Consider the following 23,742-nt stretch of genomic DNA (forward strand, 5'->3'; position numbering starts at 1 on the left):
GAAAGTATATAGCGAATTCATTCAGTACGCTGCCATTAAATGTTGGAATCGTTTGTGTATCATACTTACATTAACCACTATAACAATAACACCTAAACAGCAGTAATTGATCATATGTGGCGTTAACAATGTTTGGACATTAATGTTATATTTATGTTGAATATGTTGGATATTTCCTACCATTAAGTTGTCTTTCAAAGACATTAAGACGCTTTAGTAATCCTTAATAATGGAGAGTATCTTTGATAGGAATACCTACTATACGTATAATTTTTGGCTGCATATTTCTATTACTGTAATTGTCAGACTTTTCAGGAAAAAGTACATTGTTATGAAAACGTTAAAGACATGAAAAATCTAATTGTTTGTTCATTTCCTCAGGATGGCCATTTTCCGTATCGTACACACGAGAAAACCCACTCAATTCAATTGCTTAAAATTTCCTTATTACATAACAAATCTTAATAAAATAAAAAGCGTCGAAGGGAAGAAAATTACTGCTTAGCTTTTTGTTTAACATAGATGTAATAGCGCACATTCAATGCGGGAGAATTAATGCCGACCTTTGAACGAGTCAGCTTCAGTGGTTTTGTTACTATGCCGACGAAATAAAGGAATTTGCACAAAATCAGTAAACTTTTATTGCAAGAAGCGGATAGATGCTTCAGTTCTTAGTGTCATATTTTGACATATAGAAGAAATATTTCACGAACATGGATAGTTCGGGATAATCTAAGGTATCTGCAAAAATGATAAAATAAATATTATATAACAACTTTTATTTTCTGGGTCTGTTTTCTTACGGCAGAATAACTATATGTTAGGACGTTTTATCTGCAACTGCTGACCAGGAGATTCGTAAGTCAGTTTTAATATATCATTAGACCGATACGTTAAATATATTCTACTAAATATTGACATCGGGAAAGGTTGTAATGTCTTCTCCGCAGCTAACTGTCATTGTCTCGCATGAATTACAGGTGGAGAACGTATGTCTTTCATCAAACAGAAACGGACAAAATATGTCTGTCAAGAAATGGAACTCGTTAACTCAAAATTCGTAGAAATGCGCTTTCTTTATTGAACAAAGAGGACGAGCTGAGTGGCAGAGCTACTTTAAAAGTGTAAAAATATGTTTTATAATAGATGAACGGAAGAACTTGTTTCTTTTTTCCCCAGAAAAATATATCTGCTTTCCGAGCATATAACATGAGTGAAAAAAGCGGGCGCATCTTCAACAGTGAAAATTCGGCAATTGTTAATAATTATCAAATAAGTATTTCATTCTTTTTAAACAACATTAAAATCATTTATTAGATGTTTCACAATCTTTTTTTACAAGAAGGTGCGTGCGCTTATATGTAGGTCACAAACAGGTAAATAGTTTTCCCTATATATTCTATACAAACTGACATTTTTAAAGAGCTACCAAGCATAGCTAGACCCATTTCACAGAACAAATCCTTACCTAAAGAGTGTTGATAAAACTGATATTAAATGAAGAGAAAAGTAGGGGTCACATATCTTCTAAGAGAGATTTCTCTTGTCACATTTGCTGACTGTAAAATCACATCAAAATCACACTGCTGTGACCTTGAAGTACTACTCATACTAAAATTGAGCTTCACTACCAAAATACATCCACAATGAAATTTAAACAGAAACTAGCTATAATTTAGACCTCTGTTGCCTTGCCAAGTGAAAAATTAGTATTCAAAAACCTATCCGCCATTACGCGACCAGATGGCTCCCACACTGGTTCCTTTACTATAGTTAGACCTCAGTTTGCACATGACGAAAATAAATATCTTTACAATTGTTTTGTCAACTTCCTCCATCTTTCCTGTTATTTCTTTTTAACCCAAACGCACGTCCTTTGCTCCTGGTATCCAGGGTAACAGAGTCTTATATATGATAACCTTTGTTACCAACAGAACGAGGCGACTTTCACTGGTCTATAAGAAAAGTGTTTACATATCTTGTAACTAATACAATGTAATAGTAATATTAAACTGAAAGGTTCATATCTGCATTGATGTGAATGTCTGGTGGTTACTGGAATGTTCAAACGCTGCGTTCTCGTGACATAGACTGGTTGCCTCCCAAATAGCATCAGCACTCAGACGATGTTTACCGATATAGTTTGGTTCGTTGCATGATTCCAAGTCCGGGCTGTGAATATAAAATAAAATTAAAACAAAGAATAAGAAGCATAGCAATGCGAATGTATTTTCTGTTAATGAAATGACTTCAGTTTTAAAGAAAAACAACACAACTTTTAAGTGAAATTGCATATTCACTGTATTCTATAAATTTAAAATGGTCTTATTAATTTTTAAAATTTACTTTCTTAATGAAATCGTTAACAATACCACACGTAGGTAATTACAAAACGAAAGGAGGGAAAGTAGAATAGTAAAACAACATTTGAAAATGTATAATCTACAACTTGTTATACTTAAAGGGATACTTTTATAATTTAATGTATATGTGTTAAACGATTCTGCTAAGACTGTACCGCAGACTTGCATGTTTTCACAGATTTTACCAGCTATCACAACAGGAGTGTTTAAGTACCGTTTGATGACTGTAAAACATTTCCACGTATATTGACTCTGTGTTGTTATATTTTCTGGTTCTTTTGAATCTTGGAGTACATTCATTTTACCATGATAGAATTCCGCTTACGCCGGTTCCAGGGGCCGTGGGGATGTTTTACATTTCATTACCTCTCATGAACAGACTCAATCAAAGCGAGTCTGCTATCATATTGCTTCGTTGCGCTCTATGTCTCCACAGTATCTTTTCACAAACTTTATTGAAGAAGTCTTTTAAATAAATAGACAATCATTTTTATTGAAAGCTTGTTTTAAGGATTTTAACGCGCAGTGTTTTGTCAATTAGAAAGTGCGTCGTGCCTTCCAGTTATAAATTGTATAGGAATAATTACTAAACAAACATGCTTTAAGAATTCGGAACTCTGTCATGTCAGCGTCTTTCTCATAAGACTACTCAAATATGTATCACCTGAACTTGAACATCCAGTGGCAGTTCATCCAAACTTGATAAGATTTGGGTACAGCTTATACCAATAGGCTATGTAGGACCACATTCGTAACAGATCGCATTTGTAACAGGTGTTACAAATGCGATCGCATATGTAACACGTGTTACAAATGAGATCGCAAACGCAACAGAAATCAAGCACATATGTAACAATTTTTGTGACGAATGTGATCGATGCCGATTTTTGATGTGACATCTGATCACTTTGTCGCATGTCATTTTCAATCGGAAAAAATGAACAAAAAGGTGCATTTTTACATCTGAAACACATTTGTAACATGTTTTAGCTCACTTGTACGAAGTGACAAAGTAAGCTATTGCGATCACCCGTCCGTTCACATTTTTTTTGCGAATATAACAGAGACAATATTTATCATTTGATTTTGACAAAACTTGCACAGAACTTAATATAGATCTATATCTCGGTTCCTTTCGAAAACCAGCCATATCACCTTATTCATCTAGGAGTTATGGCCCCTGGAATGGCAATAATTACTGATTTTAGCCTTCTGAACCCGATTAAGACCGCATGTTTTGTTATTTTGACTCAATATGCATACAACTTATATATCTATAAGATCTCGGTTCCTTTCAAAGACAACCGTATTGCACCATTTATTTGACTTCGAGTTACGGCCCCTGAATTGGTAAAAAATGCTGCTTGTGAAGACAATGGAGACTACATTTATTATTTGATTTTCATTAAACTTATATAGGATCTCACTTCCTTTCAAAACAGCCATATCGCCCACTGATCTCAGACTTATGGCTGAAATGGCAAAATCTGCTTATTTTAGTCTTGTGAACACAATAGAGGCCATATTTATTATTGCATTTTGATCAAACTTGTATATAAGTTATATAATAACATGTATTGTGTAGTATTACTCATGTGAGCGATAGTGGGCCATGACGGCCCTCTTGTTGATTAGAGGGATATTTCCGGTTAGGTTAATATCTCGGTACTGGTTGGTTATCTGGCAATTAAACGTAGCAAGAATACCGAATGGTTATCATGACTGGTCTGTTCATAGTACTTCATGTACATGTCACTTATAAACTTCCCATATAGATTTTGCTTTGTAAGATTTCATTTTTATTAAATGCATGAATACATGTATATGAATATGTATGATTAAAGGGGAAGATACACCACATGCGATCCCTGTTCAACTTTTATAATGGTTGTATCGCTTCAACAACAAATAAAGCGCACTCGAAAATCAAGATCAAGGCAGTCTCAACTAACATAGAAAGTCTTGTTAAAGCTGAACACTGGGTATATATACATCTATGTATACTTAAAAATAGTGACTAGCTTGACAAATCGAGGACTGCTTATGACTATTTTTCTGATCCTGATGTCGTCGGTGTCCACGGGTTCGCTGCAAGATAGGTTTTTCGTTTTCGTTTTGTTTATCTTTGTCAATTCGCATTGCTTTAAACATAAAAAACTAAAACTGACGACAAATGAAATAAGTCCAACTTAAAACTCTGGCGTGAACTTTATTGAAATTATATTTACTATGAGAGTTGTCTTGCCAGGCCTGGTGTCTGCATTCGTATGGAAACACTCTTATTTTGTATCTTTATAGGAGCGGCACGACTAACTCCATCGGTGAGGCTGGTGCAGTGGATAGTTTTGCAGATTACGAAACCGGCGGAGCGAGTTGAACTTCTAGTCAGGGCCAGAATTTCCAGAGATATTGACAATGTGTCTTTCATCCACCCAGTTAATACCTTACTTACAAACAAAAATAATATTCATCGAAACCATTCTACAGGGTCCCAAAATTTGAGACGTTTGCAGTAATAGGTGTAATATGATCACTACAGATTGTCAATGAATGGTGGTTATTTGTACCAAAGTATTTGGAAATCTGACTAAAGCGGGTTATGATTACAACAAAATAACAAAACCAATCTAAGTTCAAAGCTGTGAACTTGATCTTGGATATATACATGTAGCAACAAGGATCATGATCTCAACACACCTTCTATCCATGCTGATCATTTGTACCAAATAACTTGAAAATCTGACTATGAATGGGCAAGTTATACCAAGGACATGAACTTATATATATATATATAACTGCACGAACGCTTAGACTCCGCTATTTCACGGCCGGATTATAATAAAAGAAGGCCTACAGACGGACTCAGTGGGGTGAAGGTAATTAGAAAATAAGGTGTATTTTCTTAAAATCCCATAGACATTAGTTCGAAGCACAAGGTCGGGCCCTCCTAGACTTAAGGCTAACGACTCCGTCCATGACAAGTTGTATTTAATTTGTCCCGTGACATAGCAGCTTCCTGTTTGTCAACCAACTTGAAACAGCTCTGGATGACGTAATATAGCTACAAATGTATGTCGCCACCGGGTTCGAACCAGTGACCTGAGCATGTTGGTCTACATTTCAGCAAGTCGAGGTAACAGTAGAAGTAGCTGAAGTTGTAATTATGTTAAAGTGGTAGTGACAATGGAAGCAGAAATGATTATAACAATTGAGCCACGTCACGGAAAAATTGGCATTCGGACATTTTCGTGAATTTCCGGAAAGTCTATATTTAGGCTGACCTGTGCATTTATGCATCTGAATCAGAGTCAGAAAATTTCATATTCAGGTAGAATAAGCCTTCTTTGAAATAACAGCGAACGGTGTGGGCCATGATCAGACTGCGCGGATGGGCAGGCTGACCTGGGCCCACACTGGTCGCAAAGCCTCGAAGATTCCCGAAGGCCCATTTTCTCATGATGCGGCTCAAATAATTTTATGATGTCATTGACCTCGACGACGACGACGCTAACTTGTGATGGTGCTTATGGTAGTTATTTAATGATGTTGCGATGACAACCAACTCGTTGAACATTTGCAGTATAAAACTCAACATGATACATATGTGCTTCTCATGTCAACCCCCATGTTGGACAAACACATTCGTAACACATTTCGTCCTACAAGGTTATGTGTACACTAACTGAATTCCCTGACGATTAATAGTCACACTAATATTGCTCGAGGGCCAATAGTTTTGAATAGGCAAACGATTCAATAATTGTTACCTCACAGCACAAATTTATTTTCGTGGCTACATTTTCAATTGTTTTTATTAAACTATTTAACATGTGTTGGATACAGATCAGTCGTACAGAAACTAAAGTAATATATCCTTTAGATATCTTATATTATTGCCAAATGCAGAATAATTGATATTTTCCAGGTAAAGTCGTTACTAGGTGGACCTGAACAGTCCGTTTATAAAATTACACTTCGGGCTCAGACACAAGACAATATAAAGTTCCTTTTTACTGCATGAAATATATCACAATTGCATACAGCCAATATGAAATACTTAATCCTGGATACAGACTGTACATTTTTATAATCAGGTTTATTGATCCAAAGAAAACAAAAAATGAGCAATCACATAAACACAAGTCTTTAAGATGTTCGTAATTCTGTAAATGAAAGAAAGCACCTGAGAACAAGCGATATTCACTACTGAAAGGTTTATCGTGTGATATAACGCTAAACTAAACAAAATGTTTCAATAACATAAGCTGATTTTCTTTGAAAGTATGTGCTAAGCTCCTTTTGAACTATGTAATGTTGCAATTATAGCAGTTGTGCTGGCTTTAAATGTATCAATAACATATCCGAAGTATTTCCGGTTTGTTCTTTTTTTGTAAGATTCCTGCCATGCCAGAAATACGGAAAGAACACTAATGCAAGATGAAAATTTTCTTATTTTTATACATGTTATCTGAAACGTCGGGTTATTTTTTGATATCAAAATATGTCACTGCTTATATTATTGATGGGAACTTATTAACTTGTTAGAAGAAGAGCATATATGTACGAAAACACAAGCATAAAATATCAAAAAGTTTTGAAAAAATCATACTTTAATGTCCGAATACTTGCTTGCTTCGCTCAAATAGATAATGCAAATACAGCAGAAAGTAGTCCCCGCTCTTTACTTCGTTCCATAATTATTTACACACTTAATACAGAAATAGTTTGTACCCACTAAAAGGCAACTGATCGAATTACCATGGACTTTTTTTGCTTTCGAAAATTGTTACCCTAACACCAGTCGTAAAACATAATAGGTAAGTAATATAAATAAATCTTAAAATGTTCCTCTAGTATGAATTTGCAACCAAATACAATTGCAAAGCTGCTACGACATAATTTATAACTTTACTGTTCCGTATTTAAGACTATTTCAATTGAGTTTCTAACAACTAACGGATTATCAATAGACAGAAAATAATCCAAATAGCATATGCATTGTTAAAACCATATGTAATACTTACTGGCAGCAGTGGAATTGAACTGCATATTTCTTTTTAAAAGCTGAACATGACATCAGATATTTCTAAAACTAAATATGATATATTGTAGAAATTCTCCTGGTAATATATTGTAGAAATTCTTACCAGGAGTTTGATCGTTGCCGGTGATACCGTAAACGTTTCCACATTAGTTGTTTATACGTCTCGTAAATTTTACAGTAGCAGGCAATAGCTACAGATATCACTATAAGTACCATGCTTCCCAGAGTTCCAGCAACAATATACATATTGTGTTTATGCGCCTTCCCTGATAGTTCCGCCCCTTCCATCGGCGGAGCAAACACGTCCACTGAAAAAAAATTAGAATTTTATATCTAAATGTGCTACACAGCTTTCTATAGTTCTGCAGCAGTCTCAACATTTGAAATACTGTTTTAATTGTTTCTATTTGTTTTTGTCTCTTTGCTAAGTTTCTGCTGTAACAAACCTGTACTACAAATATCGAGGGTTCAACGCAATAAGGGCGTATCTGCATATAATAACTATATGTAGATACGCCCTTATTGCGTTGAACCCTCGATATTTATATGCAGATACGCCCTTATTGCGTTGAACCCTCGATATATGAAATATAGAACAGTAACAGACAGGAATTCGAATTCCATTTTTCAACATTTTTGGTGCAGATACAATATAGTTTTTGCTGAGCTTACGAGTATAAAAATCAAAGAAAAGTTCGAAACAGTTATATTCATGTTTTTATTATCTTAAGGTCGAATTAATTTCAAACCTAATGGTAAAAGTACTTAGAAAGATATATACTTGAATATTGAAATTCTGTATTTTGTTATACACTTGAAAATAGGTCAAAGTTGAATATACTAGCAAATAACTCTACAAACAACACAATGTCAGAGTTTCCTCATCAATGTAAATGAGTATACACGCATAGTTGACTTACTCATATACTCGCAATGTAGTCCCGCAAAAGTAACTGGACACATACACTGGTAACCATTTTCAAAGTCGATACAGGTACCATGATTCTTACACGGACTAGAAGAACATGACTTCATCTTTTCATTACAGAGCTTCCCTAAAACAATTTGTTTATTTATTAAAACGAGCAAGCGAAAAAATGACTGAAAATACTACCAACATCAGCAGCGCGCAATGTAACACAATTCTATTTATTTTTAAATATTGGTAGTACACACATACATGTACTTAAAACGTATCATATAAAGTCATATTTTTTTGTTTTATTTAATTGTTATGCACAATACTGCATTACCAGAGTGTCCCATTTAATTAAGCATGAATAAACTATCACTTCTATCCCATCTTTTTACAAGTTTGTACTAAACACCAATGTTCAAAACAGAATTGTGTCATTACAAGCAAAATGTTTCTTGTAACAAAGTCTTTCTATATATAATATCACACGTATTAATATAATAAGCCCTTAATCTAAAACTGTGGATAAAATATTGAAGTGCTCTTTCTTGTTCGGAACAAAAACATTGACGTCATCGCACGTTAATGTGACGTCATTTTAGCATAAGCGTGTTTTAACAGAAACAAGTATATTAGAATATAATATAAGTAGTACGGTTTCTGTATTCAATGCTTCAAATATAGAAGGACATTTAGCCAGTCCTGATTTCAAACAAAAAAAAGCTCGGAATGTGTATTGTTGGCAACTAAACCTGTGTAACTGTGTGGGCATGTACACTGGAATGAATCATGTATTGTAGTACATGTAGAATTCATACGGCAAGGATTCGGCTTACAAAGATCAACCTGAAAGGTAAGGTAATACAAATAACACAGCTATAAGGCGCATGGGGAACTTTCAAGTCTAAAACAGTAGGTTGTCAGATTGTCATTTTCAGATTTCATACATAAATACACGATACGCTTAATGTTTTGAGTTGTGTTTTGTTAATTAGGTGCCATTGTCTCGTGTGTATGTTTGATAGTGTTTAAAATAGTTTGCTTGCTGGACATAGCAAGGAGCTTTACCTTGATAAAGTGCATTGCAGTAAGATGACAGGTTAAACTTAATGAACAAGTATTTTTATAGTTAATCACGCTTACACAATTAGTTTAATACATGTATACTAGTATGTTTGATCCACAATGTTTTACATGAATGCTGTAAATACGGTATTTAGGGCACAGTTAGGTCTATATGTCTTGGCTATAGTGCTTCTTTTTGTGACGATACGTTTCTACATGACATTTATTTCTACTTTGTAAAATTTAGTTATGTTCACAGTATATTACCTACCTTGTCTTGACACGTGACTCCTCTATACTCAGATGTACAACTACATTCATATTTGTCCACTCTGTCGATACATGTACCTCCGTTTAAACACGGATTGCTCAAACATTCGTTGTACTCTAGTTCACAGTTTCGGCCATGGAAACCTATCAATAATGTGCTTATAGCTTATAGCACAAGCACTCTATATCTAACAAATTATTATTTTGCAAGCTACTCTTACGTTTATTTCAGAAAATGTTTAGTCAGCACCACGTAGTAGTAGATTGTTCTTTAAATAGACACGGGTAATCTTACTGACTGCAAAAACTGAATTTTCCCAAGTAAATGGCAGATTCATAATTGCACACAGCGTCTGTTTGACTCAAAATTTTATTTTAACAAACTATTATCCATGCAATTCACACAGAGACTTCAAATACATCTATCAAAGTCCACAAAAGAGCATTGTTTTGTACAGAGTTGATAGAAGTACAAAATATGGCTTTGTTTCAACTTATCTTGAAGGTACATTTGTGCAAAGAAAATATTGATGTAACTTTTAGTTTATTTTTCCTACGTTTGTAGGTTACATAGTATATCAAACTGGTCTTGATTATACTAAAATATTGCTGTTCAAAGCATGTACACTTACCAGGGACACAGTAGCACTGAAATCCTTCCGCATGCTCCACACAAACACCGTTCACACAAGGACTGGACTTACATTGACTCAAAATTGTCTCACAATATTCCCCAGTAACATTAGGAGGGCATTCGCATTTCCATGTTGAAACTAAAAATAATTAATCAAGTACGTATTAACTGGTGCTTTTTCTTCTGTCAAAAGGCGCTCATGAAAAATCAGTGCGTTACACATACTCAAACATCTGTTATTTACAGTATAGACTCGTTAAACGGTAAAGCATTTTTAGTGAACGACAATTACAGTGTACGAGTTGTATGACACAAACTGTTTTAGAATCAAAATACATGTCCATAAAATCGGCGATTAAGGTAGTTCTGCACGTTCGGATCGAAATTGTTTCTACAATGTAGAATCTGATTAAACTCTGATTTTTCAAAACTTCAGAATATACTTAGCAAATAAAAAGATAGGGTCGTGTGCTTTGTGCTAGAAAAATTTGGACCTTTTCGCGAATAGAACATTTTCTACAGTGAAGATTTTGATGAAACTTCTTACAGTTGTAAATACACATACATATGGCCTATAATGTCGTGAAGTAAAATGTATAGGTCCGTATGTTTATTTTTCTACGTTTTCCGGATAACTGACGTTACGTCATCACTTCCAGGTTATCAAACGTGCAGAACTACCCTAATACCTTCTCTATCTCGTTGCAAGGTCATGTAATAAATCTTAGGAATGTAACCGCAAAAGAACGAAATGGGTTTGTCCTCTGATTATGCGCAATCACCACCCGTAATTATTGTTGAGCGTTCGGCTATTTTGCGACATGAATTTGCGTATAAAAAGTATACCATATAATGACGAAAATTGTGTCATGGTAATCTGGACACAAATCATGAAAACATTGACAATCACATACCGTTAAATGCCAATTTTGCAGATGTTTCCGTGACACATGTCCCGCCGTTTCTACAATACGTGTCTGCGCACTCAGATGAAATATTAGGATATGTGTATATTATCCCACAGGTCTCTCCAATAAAACCGTCAAAACAGTTGCAAGTAAACGTTGTCTGTAAAACAATAAAGAAACGACTGCATTGATTTCGCTCTTCTTAAGTCTGTAAGGACCTTTTAATAAAAAAAAGTCATGTTTATCAAAGGTTGTCAAAGTGTGTTGTCACTTTCACCAAAATGAGAAAAAATAGTCTTTTTCGTTTTTGTCGTGGTGAGCGGCCTGTGGAGTTTCAACTTTCTCTTCTTTTACCTTTAACTAAAAGCAAAAAACATAATATTAGAAACAAATCCAACATAAGGCTTTTAAGCTGAGTTCTTCTGTTTTCTCGCCATTTATCAGAAAACAATGAAACGTCACAAACAATCAAGCGAAATGCATTTTAAGAAATATGACCTCTTTTGTGCCCATATCATTTTCTCCACTCATTCTCATTCTCTTTAATTCTGTTTTTGAAACAACGACTTTGTTGGCATATCAGTTTTGAATCATTTACATCATCTGATTCCCCTTTTTGAGATTTGCTTTATAGAAAACAAATGAATTTTAATACCAGTAAACGCAAGAAACATGTTTTTACCTCGTTTAACGCCGAAGTGCATCGACCATTTCCACTACAGATGCTCTGTGATGCATTGTTCTGACATTCATTCTCTTTAACTGTTACATTCAAACGACAACCTTTTTCACAGGTCATTTCTGAATTATTTGGATCATCGCCTGCAACGGGATGTATGACAATTTTCTTGAACAAGATTATTATCATATCTATTAATCTGTAATGTTCATTGTGCGCAGTAAATGATATAGAGCTACACCTACATTTTATATAAAGATATATCAAAATTAACAATATTTTCATGAAAATCGACATGAAAACACATTTTGAAAATCGCTTTTTGTACTCTAGTACACATTATAATGTAACTATGCAACAGTTCTGCTTTCGTTTCTCGCGAACATGAATGTAATTTGAATAAAGTTAGATTTAGTGTTCTTACGATCTGTAAAAAGCCAGAAACATTCATGTATGCAAGTTTGTAAAAACGTACTCACAGATAAAAAGATTAGATCCAGTGTTCAACATTTCCATTGGTATTTGGCAAGCAGTTGTAGAAATGTTGAAAGATGGAACTGTTTCGTTGTTGTTGACCGTACAAGACTGAAACTGTTCTGTAGTTGTTGTATAAAACTGCATAGTTCCTCCACTGTATGCTGTTATACTAAGGAAACAAATAACCACTGAAGTATGATTATGAGTAATAAAAATTTCTCTTATATAACACGACCCGATTTGTTTTCCTATTAAACAAAGAAGGTTGAAATCTGTGTGTTATTATTCAACAATTCATATTTCTAACGTCATAATTATTACGTCATAGCGTTAGTCGGCAGAGCGGCGTGCTGGAAAAGAAATTAACAAAAATCAGGCAAATACTTGATGGATATCGTCAAGGACGTATATAATAATCCTTGATAACGTGTTAGAATCGAAATAATATATTTCAAACAGTGATTTGTGTGTGAATGAAAGCATTGTTTGTCGTTTAGATGCGTAGACTCTATTATTATATCACTCGGGCTGCGCCTTCGTGATATAATTCCTTCGCATCTTATCTCCAAACAATTTAAAAGACAAATCACTATTTGGGATATATTATTTCGATAATGATACTTATGATAATATAATACTTAAGAAATAATAAATATGTCCCTATATTTTATCAGTTAATAAAATATGGGCAGGAGTTCGGATGCGTAATAATTAAATCACGAGTGCGTAGCACGAGTGATTTAATATTCGAATCCGAACGACTGCCCATATTTTATTAACTGATACAATTATTGGAACATATTTATTATTTCGATTCTAACCACGCAAATTCTGCGCATTTTACAGCACTACATTTTAGCTCAATATGTCATTCGGCTGGTCATATGCTATTACAAAAGCCTCCCACGAATGAAAAGCGTTGCATAAAACGGAGTTTTCCGATATTCATTAACTTTTAATTAAAGTATTAAGTTGAGAAATGCTATTTTCAATAATATCTAAGGTCAGATATAGAAATCAGATGTAAATACTTTTTTCAAACCTTATATATATGCATTGTCTTAAAATAGTACACGTCACTACATGATGGCACTGAAACATACACGACAGAACATTGCGGCATATAAACACGTAAACACTTGAGTCTGGAACATTGGAACATGAATTATAGTTTTAATTTAGTAATTTCAAAGTAGAATCTAGTTGACATTCGTGGTGCTTACAGCGCAGAAATTGTAATCTACGTACACGACCAGATAGATGCACTGATGTTGAGGTTGAAACTTACCGGGCTGAAACATTTTCTTACGGTAAAAATATAAACAAATAAATTCATCAGTTAGAAATTGTTTGTTTCAGAAAATTTGATGTACATTTTATTACTACTGCTTAGCACTGAAAAAGTCGAGTATTTAGTCGGCATATAACGGAAGCAGAATAGAATCTCACAGTCATGTTACAATCGTAGGGTGGAATGGAACAGCTATATTTTATCGTAGATTCATGTATAGGCGATTTCGCTATATGTTTATATAGCAACTGCTGCGGATCGTGTTAGAATGAAGTTTAAAAATTTATATCCAGTATGACAGTACAATTCATTCAGATCTTATTGACCTTACATGCAGATTCTGCTTATAGTAAAAATGTGCACGTGATATGAAAATACGTTCGTCTCTGATATCTCGAAATGTTTCCTTTACTGTACCACAAAAACCGAGCAACACAAATAAAAACTAAACTTTATAACGATTTGTCATATTTGACATCATTGTGCTAGCTCTATGTATAAAGACTTAACTTCTTAACTTCTAAGAAGTGTTTTCAATGGCAACGTTTTTAATATCTAAAACACAATTTCTGTCATTGTATTGCCATCAACTGTTTAAGCTCGTACTTCCATTTCGCTGTCTTATTATGCGGCTTTCGTTTAGCTTCCATTTACACTAACTCAGTCAAACCGAGCCTGCAGCAATTCCATTATGTCGTGTTCGGCGACCTGTTGTTTTCTACTTTTTCTATTCAAATATTATGATTTAAAATATTTTTACTCGTAAAAGAATTTTTAATATACTCTCTGATATTTATGTTTATATCAGATAATGGCAATATTATTCACTAAAGGTAACCAGCTTAAGGTATGCGACCAAAATGTTTAAGTACTGTCATGTCCTGTAAAAGAAAGGGCGTACATTTGAAGAGCTTTGAACGACAAACCTTGCGTAATATCACAAAATGATATGTCAACAAATCGAACCATATAGAGCTAAATGTCATCATTCGTAAAAGAAGTAACCGCTAAAATAAAAAGACGTATAAAGTCCTATTTCGTCGTTGCCGGATGAAAACCTTCAAAGACATTTTTCAGGAAGTGGTAAATGTAGTATGATTCATTTGCCGGTGGATTTATTTTAAGTTTTATGTATATGTATGATTTTCCAAAAGAAATTCAGGACGATTCGCGAGATCGCGATTATGGCCGAAATTCAAGCAGTACAGGTCGCTCAATCGAAATGCGAAGGTTAAAATCGTGTATCCCGCTAAACTTATAGTCGATGGACGTTTAGTGCATGATGAATTTCCAGAATGGAAAGCTTGTGTCAGTGGAAACAGGCTTCAAAATGTGGATGTTATCGGACCTCAGCCTTGCGTATCACAATTCGAGCGTCATCAGAATTCAGCTGAAGCGCCAACACAGAATCATGCACCAGTAGCAGGACAGCAAGCAGGTACGAATTTCACTGAACAAATAGCGAACAACCATGTTTTTTCCCACGTACAGAACAAACCAGTTCATTGACCGCAGGTATGCAAAACAACCATTTTGCATCAAATATGACTGATTGTTTCAATAATCCGCCGGTATTTGGTCCCGCATTGCCCCCCTACATGCAGGTTTTGAATTCACAACAAAATATCATGCCCGTTAGTGTGCCTGTACAGCAGCATTTAAACAATGTAAACATTCAATCACCGGCTGTAAATGGGCAATTTACAAATTCGCCTGGAAATATGCAAACTGGAAAAATACCATACGGGCTTCCTGGTATCAGTGTAGCTATGTCACAACCAGCACCAAACTCGTGTTTGAATGAGACAAACAACTTTTCAAAAGACAACACCGTATTGTGCCAACAAGGACAACGTGCTCCCCCAACAACTGATAGTATGCGCTATCGCGAAAATAACGTGCCTCAACAGTTGATGGACACTTTGCCCCTTCAAACTTCTTCTGAAAATAATTTTTTGCCCCCGCCGACAGAGATGGATACCTTGCCCCCTCAAAATCTAGCAATCGTTACTATGTCCCCATTGGAAAATTCTACATATGTGGCCCCAAATACTGTGATACACGAGTCAAGTCACAGTGAAATAAGTACAATCAATCATGCGTCGGTAGACGATAGTGCTGATAACACACCATGTGATAAAAACGATCAAACTGCTACTTACATAGAATTAAATGCAGCAAATTCCGACGAATATTTATCAAAGTCTCATAACGTTTCATCCGATGAAATGAATACACAAAACACTAAACAATCCATTTTCAGGTCAAGTGATCCCGTTAACACACCAACGGTTTCAGATAACAGTCAAAATAAAGGAGTAGCGCATGTTTCTCGTGCGCGAAATCGTAGTGTGAGACGTACGCAGTCATTCAAACCATACAATCGTAGTGTATCGGCCAGTAGGGAACGGAAATCCCCAATTTCTAAAAATAGCCAACAGCACGAGGTTGACACATTGAACTCTAATGTTAAAAACTAGGACGGCGCGGAGAAGGTTTACCTGAGATGTGCTTCGCTTAACGTACAGGGATTATCAACAAAAAGATCAAATAAATTAAATAGCGATTACTTAAAACGCGTGTTCAATAATCATGACATTGTAATGTTTACAGAGACTTGGAGTGATGAATATTCAGATTTAAATGTTGACGGTTTTGGTTACTTTATTTTGCATAGAAAATTGATTAAAAGTACCAGTAAACGGAATTCGGGTGGGATTGTCATTTATATAAGAAATGAATTAATTACGGAAGAAACCTTATTTTTTACAAGTCAGGACGATATTTTATGGGTTAAAATTTCAGGAGAAAAATTATCACTTGATAAAGACTTTTATTTAGGTTTATGTTATGTTTTGCCAGATGACAGTAGTAGGCAAGCTTTTGTAGAAAATAGTATTTTTGATAGAATAACTGATTCACTTATACATGTAGAAAACAGCTGTAACGGTAATTGCTACTTAGCTTTGTTTGGTGATTATAATGCACGAACGTCACTGTTACCGGATTTTGTTTCAAACGATAATGATATGCACATGAATATGTTATATATGCTACTTGATGATTATGTCTGTGATAATGTAATGGAAAGATTTTCCCAAGATGCAGGTCATGTAAATAATAATGGCATTCAATTATTAGAATTTTGTAAACAGTCAGGGTTACGTATAGTAAATGGCAGAATCGGTAATGACATGCATATTGGTAAATATACATTTGTAAACAGTCGTGGTTGTAGCCTTATAGATTATGTATTATGCAAGCCTGAAATGTTTTGTAATATAAATGAGTTTGAGATTGATATGCCAAATATTTTGTCCGACCACTGTCTAGTTAGTTGTATGTTTAGTTTAGATACTCATAATAAAATTGTTGAAAATGATGATATATACGTTGAGAGTGAGAAATATATAGATTTTAAATACGTGTGGAATAATGATTACAAAACTCAGTTTATCGAGAAGTTGTCGAGCACAGATATTTCGCATTGCTTAGATGCATTGTCCAATGATATACTTTTGTGTTCTACAAAGCAAGATGTTGATGATTGTTTACAAAGTTTTCAAACTATTGTTGATAAAGTTGCATCTCCATTGTTTAAAAAGGCAGTTCGGAAACGTACTGAAAATGATAGTAATGGCTCATTTCAAAATAACAATATTTGGTATAATAACGAATGCTGTGAAAAGAAAGATGTATTTTTAAATTTATTGAATAGATATAATGTGATCCAAATGATGTCAACAGAATTAATATGGTGCAAGCACGGTCAATATACAAAAATACTTTAAGAAAATGCCGGTATAATTTTGATAAAGAAAAAACATCAAAACTTGTTAATGCTAGGTTTAAGAATGCACGATTGTATTGGAATATGTTGAAAGAAACTGCTGGCGTTAAAAACACAAATATACCTTTGTCATCTTTTGAAATGTATTTTAAGTCAATAAATAATCCAGAAGATAGATTTTTTACACCAGATGAAGATGTGTTAAACTTTATAGAGCGTTATGAGCACAATGAATTTTAAGTTATGTTTGCAGAATTAAATGAACATATTTCTTTTGATGAAATATATAGGGCAATTAAACAACTTAAGACTAATAAGTCTGGGGGCCCAGATTATTTGTTAAATGAATTCTTTATTGCTGGTGGAAATGTATTTATACCTGTTTTACATAAACTTTTTAATAGATTGTTCGATATAGGCTACTTTCCCGAGTCATGGTCTGAGGGTTACATTATACCTTTACATAAAAAGGGAAACGTTAACAATGTGGATAATTATCGTGGAGTTACATTATTGAGTTGTTTAGGCAAGCTTTTTACACATATACTTAATAACAGACTTAGAAATTGGGCTGAAGAATACAACGTGTATGTCGAAGCTCAGGCTGGATTTCGCGCTCATATGAGCACCATAGATAATGTATTTGTATTACATGGCTTAATAAACCATATGTTAAACCAAGGAAAACAATTATATGCTTTATCTGTTGACTTTTCAAAAGCTTTTGACTATGTAGTGAGAGAAAATTTATGGTATAAATTGATCAAGTTAGGTCTGAGAGGTAATATTTTAAACATTATGCAGTCTATGTATCAATCAGTTAAGTCAAGAGTAAAGTATATGAATAAACTGAGTGAAGAATTTTCTTGTATGCTTGGCGTTAGACAAGGGGAGTGTTTATCTCCCTTTTTGTTTTCTCTTTGTATTAATGATCTTGAAGATATATATATTCAGAGTGGGACACAAGGTATAGACGTTTACATGTTCAAAGTATATTTATTATTGTATGCAGATGATATTATAATTTTTGGTAATTCAGCCGAAGAATTGCAACAAAATATACATTTATTAGCAGATTATTGCAAAACCTGGAAGATGAAAGTAAATAAAACGAAAACAAAAGTAATGATTTTTAAAACAGGTGGTACAGTACCTAGAAATCTTAAATTTTATTATGATGTTCAGGAAGTAGAAATTGTAAATAGGTTTACTTATTTAGGGATTGTTTTTACCAGTGGTGGCTCTTTAACTACAGCACAGAGTACACTATCTGGGCAAGCTCAGAAAGCTATATTTAAGTTAAATAAGTATTTATACAAATTTACATATATTACTCCTAAGCATAAATTAGATTTATTTGATAAATTAATAGCCCCTATTTTGAATTATGGAAGTGAAGTGTGTGGCTTCGCCAAAGATTTGTCCATTGAAAGAGTACATTTACATTTTTGTAAGAAATTACTTGGAGTTAAAAAGACCACACAAAATGATTTCGTTTATGGTGAATTAGGTCGAGTTAATTTTAAGACTGTGCACTATTACAATATCATAAAGTACTGGGTTAAAATATTGCAAACAAGTGAAAATAAATATGTCTCGTTAGTATATAGAATGCTCAAAAGTGACCTAGACGCTGCACCAAATAAGGTAAACTGGTGTTCTTTAGTGAAAAACTTGTTATGTACTCTTGGTTTTTATGTTGTATGGTTACAACAAAGTGTTGGTGATATTGGTATGTTTCTATCTGTAGTTAAACAAACGTTATATGATCAGTTCAGACAAAATTGGCACGAGAGATTAGAAAACTCTTGTAGAGCATTATTTTACAGAAACATTTCAAATTTTAGGTTCCAGCCATACTTAGAATATTTTACAAACGATAGATTTTGTCAATCATTAGTGAGATTAAGAGTTTCTTCTCATAGATTACAAATAGAAGCAGGACGTTGGTCAAGACCAGCAGCTACACCATTAAATGAAAGATTATGTCATACTTGTAACGTCTTAGAAGACGAGTATCATTTTATAATAGAATGTGTAATATATAATGAATTTAGACGCACATATATACCATCGAAATATTGGAGAAGACCAAACATGTTTAAATTTGTGGACTTATTAAATAATGAAAACAAAATGATGGTAAGAAAGCTTGGAACATTCATATACAATGCTTTTAAGAAACGTAATGAAGTGTTATATGGTAATCATTAATGATATATTATGCAATGTTATAATACCCTGCAATATAAATGAATTTTCTAGAAAAGTCCTTGGTAACAAAACCATAGTGCTGTGAATAAGAATATCAATATAAATAATGATTCTGATAATTTGCACTTTTTTACTGTTTATTTTTCTAATATTGTATTTCTATATATTCTTGCATGATGTAAGTACATGCAGTTCTATTCCAGCCAGTCACCTTTCTGTTTCGTTTCTTTTAAGGTGACGCACAACTGGAATGTTATAGACATTTGATTGTGTTGTAAAATGTATAGTTATATGTACATGTATGAAAATGACATTGAAAGCTAGAGATTGCTATTAACTCAATAGAACCTTCTCCATTGGGATAAACTATATATTTATGGTATTTACTTAATTGTGTCATATGTATTCATAGTCAATATTTATGTATTGCTGTTACTGTTCACCATAAAATTTTGTACTTGTATGCCTCATGGGCTTCTTAGCCTAATGGATTTATATGAAATAAAACTGTAAACTGTAAACTGTATAATTTAGCTAATATTTACCAAATCCGTCTTTATATACCCGCAAATGTCTTTTGTATCTCTTTCTAGATTAATTTTGAATACAGAACTGAAGTTACGAGATATGATATTTTTTATAAAGACTTTTCAGATTTGTAAAACCTATTGCGTTTATGTCTTTCAGAAACCTGATAATTTTATATACTTGGTAACGAGAGTTTAGCAGGTATTCTAGCATAAAACTGCTGTTCTTTTCACTTTTCGTGGGTGTTTTAACAGGAGAGAAAACGTGTGTTAACATATAGATTCTCGGGCTCACTTGCTGTTATATTATATATATTTATTTTATGCTTTTAAGTGAAATACTGAAATTTATCAATGAAATAAAATTGATATTTTCACTGGTTCAAACAGTGAAAATATCATTTTTATTTTTCACTGGTACGGAACTACACTTGAATGCGAATGAATATGAATTATACATAATCGTAAATTCCTTGCAAAATATACTTCAGTAAAGATATAGATGTATATCTAAATACTTACAGGATCATAAAGATTTACGTTCCATCGTAATAAAATCGAAAACAAATCTTGAAACGGTATAGAACTATTTAAAAGTGTTTCTACACAGCGATCATGACGTCATGAAATTATGACGTCATGACGCGATGCACGTGACGCTGCGCGGGTAAAATGGATATAATTTGTTTAAGGAGGTAGGTTACCTTTATATTTGTATGTGCGCATGTCCAACCGGAAGCTAGCGTGACGATTTACGACGACGTTTACGACAAACTAAATGTCTTTGTATATTCATTCTTCTGAAAACAAATCATAGACCTGTCTTCGATCTGACGCTTTATGGTTTAATAATGCAGAAATAATGAATAAATTGCCGCAGAAACGCTTCAAAACAATGTTGCCTTAAAATGACGTCATTGACGTCATGACGTTACGTGTCAGTTACCGCGCAAAATTAACAGCTTTTATCTTGAAAGTACGTAATTCTGTGCATTTTCTTTATTCAAACTATTTTCAAATAACCATTATTTGCTGAAATATTTTTTATGAGTCTTTTGCTCTGAATAATAATCAATATTTTGCTTCTTTTATGTAGTTATATTGAAATGTTATGCGGAATGTAAGAAAATGGATGATGGTAACCAATATTATTTGGAATATAGTTGGGTGAGAGGTTACTTGTAACGGCCATTTTCAAATAAAAAATCTAGCAGTTTGATTTGTAATACCTATTTTACAGGTTCCGTTGATAATTTGTTACTTATATACTAAAACTAAGATCTAAAATTGTTCAAATTTCAGTAGAAAATTGTGGTTTCTTGAATTGAATTGATGTTACCATGGAAACGAAGCCCGTGACCTATGTATCTAAATGTAAAATTCAAAAGCGTTGACACTTGTCTATTTAAGAAACACAGCTTCGGCTTTTTATTTTCATTTCAACAATATCCATGAGAATAATAGTAGCATGCTGAACGATTTTTCCATGAAAAATGCCGGACGAGGGGTACTGCTGTAAGTATTCTAAGCTTAGAAATTTGTTTGAATAAATGCAGATTACACGAAAATATAACTTACGTTAGAAATAATATGTTTTAAAGCTACATCAACTAGAAAGATAATCTTATTCAATATCATTTTATAAGAAATTACGACAAAAAGCAAGATATAAGCCATTTTAAACATCTCTGTTGCCATGGTTACTTTAAACTTTAAGAAAAATAGTGTACCATGTATAGTGCTTGGTATTTTGCTAATAATATTACCCAAATATTCAATGTTGGTCATTAACAGAATGGCACTGAAGCCGTCGAAAACCCCTATTTTTATACATAGTTGTTTAAAACTGAGAGAAAATGCGTTACCATGGAAACACGAGCCCCGCGACATATACATTTTAAGCTTATCTTAGAAAGCTAACGTGCATACTAGTAAAATTATAGATTATGTTGACTTCTACGGATATCAATGAAACTAAAATACACCGAAAAGTGTTAAATATCCGTATTTTCCTTCTTCTTTCAATATGAAATACCTTTGGATGGTCATGTTCTTCAAACCTGGATAAAAATTGAACTTGAAGGGACAGGGACAAACGAAACTGAGATTTTAGCAGTTAAAACTTCATATTACACGAAATACAAAAAGATGCTGCGGTTCAACTAATTTGAATTTACCCTTGTAACAAGGTAACCTACCTCCTTAAAACCATTGAAAATACATGAAATAAAAAGAAAATTTGTTTGTTTCAATGTAAGATCGAAATATATTTCACTCGTGAACACCATAATTTACATTTTCACTCGTGGCTGCGCCACTCGTGAAAATATTTAATTATAGTGTTCACTCGGTGAAATATATTTCGATCTTACACTGAAACAAACAAATATCCTCTCTTTATATATATGCGCGTTCCGTGGCAAAGCGTTAACGTATTACGGCCCAAAACTGATAATTCAAATGGAAATGAATTCAACGTGAAAAAACAACTCAGATATTCCCGCGCATTTCATGGAAATATTTAAGGACGTTGCGGGAGAATGTATTCATTTATTATTTTTTCACGTTTTTTATGCTAGAATAGCGTTAGCGCATGTTCATTTCGTGTTATAACATCTTCAGAATCCCTCAGGATATGTTGGCACACTCGCCCTACGGGCTCGGGCACCAACCAATCCCTCGGGATTCTGTAGAAATTATAACACGAAAAAACATGCGTTATCCCTACAAAGAAATAATTCAGCCGCTGCAATCATATTTTTCTCATATAAGATGTTTACTTATATAGTATCAAGATATACATGCTACACTTCTCTAAATATCAAAGCCTTTATAAATGTCTTTGAAAATACTCCTAGCTGATGATCACTCTTCCTAATTAGATACATCCCCGTCATGCAAACAGAAAATTAAATTACGTTTAATGGTATAATCAATGATTAACCTTCTATATCCTGGTAAATGACATTTAATGAGCTTCTTTCAGTTAAGGTTAATTTGCCCGTTCTAATTTTTTTTTTTTTTTTTCAATCAAATTGGATTAAATCCTGAATTGTCAAAACATCAGGAGATGCATGAAAAAAACTAGAAAGAGAAAAAGAGATAGGGTCGCGTGGTTGATTTTTTTCTAGATAGCATTTAAATATTTCTGATTTTGTTACATTATTTCAAATTATTTAACATGTCAAACTTTTTATTCCGTATTTTATCTTTCTTTTTTATATTTTACTAACTGGCTGTAATCTGAGTCCATATTTTTATGGCATCCGGATAAATGACATCACGTCATTACTTCATGTTTATCAAAAGTCAAAACTAACTTAAATTCAATAAATGAATATTTTGCAATATTTTTTTCTTTTTGTATCTAATATCTATCTTCTATTTAAGATAAAAGTACTTTAAATAGAAAAATGCGTGAACAACTGTAACAAAAACATTTAATACACATAAATTATAAAAAAGACCTAGCCTAGGAGTTATTATTAGCATTATCAGACCAGATTTATATAGCGCCCTTTATCATGATAAACACATTCAAAGATGCTTTGCATATAGCTAACG

At 33.5% G+C, this 23,742-nt stretch overlaps 1 protein-coding gene across 2 annotated transcripts in view; it reads right to left on the reverse strand.

Moving 5' to 3' along the window:
* Positions 1 to 919: 919 nt before the first annotated feature.
* Positions 920 to 23,742, reverse strand: part of LOC123553785 (fibropellin-1-like) — a 35,308-nt gene continuing 12,485 nt past the window's right edge. Inside the window, exons 1-10 of one of the 2 annotated variants that reach the window (XM_053548803.1) lie at positions 20,701 to 20,777; positions 12,359 to 12,525; positions 11,883 to 12,022; positions 11,207 to 11,360; positions 10,291 to 10,431; positions 9,660 to 9,802; positions 9,076 to 9,169; positions 8,328 to 8,462; positions 7,511 to 7,715; positions 920 to 2,172 (exon numbers count right to left, since the gene is read on the reverse strand). In XM_053548803.1, coding sequence (XP_053404778.1) covers positions 2,022 to 2,172; positions 7,511 to 7,715; positions 8,328 to 8,462; positions 9,076 to 9,169; positions 9,660 to 9,802; positions 10,291 to 10,431; positions 11,207 to 11,360; positions 11,883 to 12,022; positions 12,359 to 12,525; positions 20,701 to 20,708 — 1,338 coding nt within the window. In that variant the 5' untranslated portion in view covers positions 20,709 to 20,777 and the 3' untranslated portion in view covers positions 920 to 2,021. Of the gene's footprint in view, positions 2,173 to 7,510; positions 7,716 to 8,327; positions 8,463 to 9,075; positions 9,170 to 9,659; positions 9,803 to 10,290; positions 10,432 to 11,206; positions 11,361 to 11,882; positions 12,023 to 12,358; positions 12,526 to 20,700; positions 20,778 to 23,742 lie in introns of those variants that run through there. The other variant, XM_053548802.1, reaches the window with a different exon arrangement.

This window comes from Mercenaria mercenaria, chromosome 7 (assembly GCF_021730395.1).
Source record: "Mercenaria mercenaria strain notata chromosome 7, MADL_Memer_1, whole genome shotgun sequence".
Taxonomy (NCBI): domain Eukaryota; kingdom Metazoa; phylum Mollusca; class Bivalvia; order Venerida; family Veneridae; genus Mercenaria; species Mercenaria mercenaria.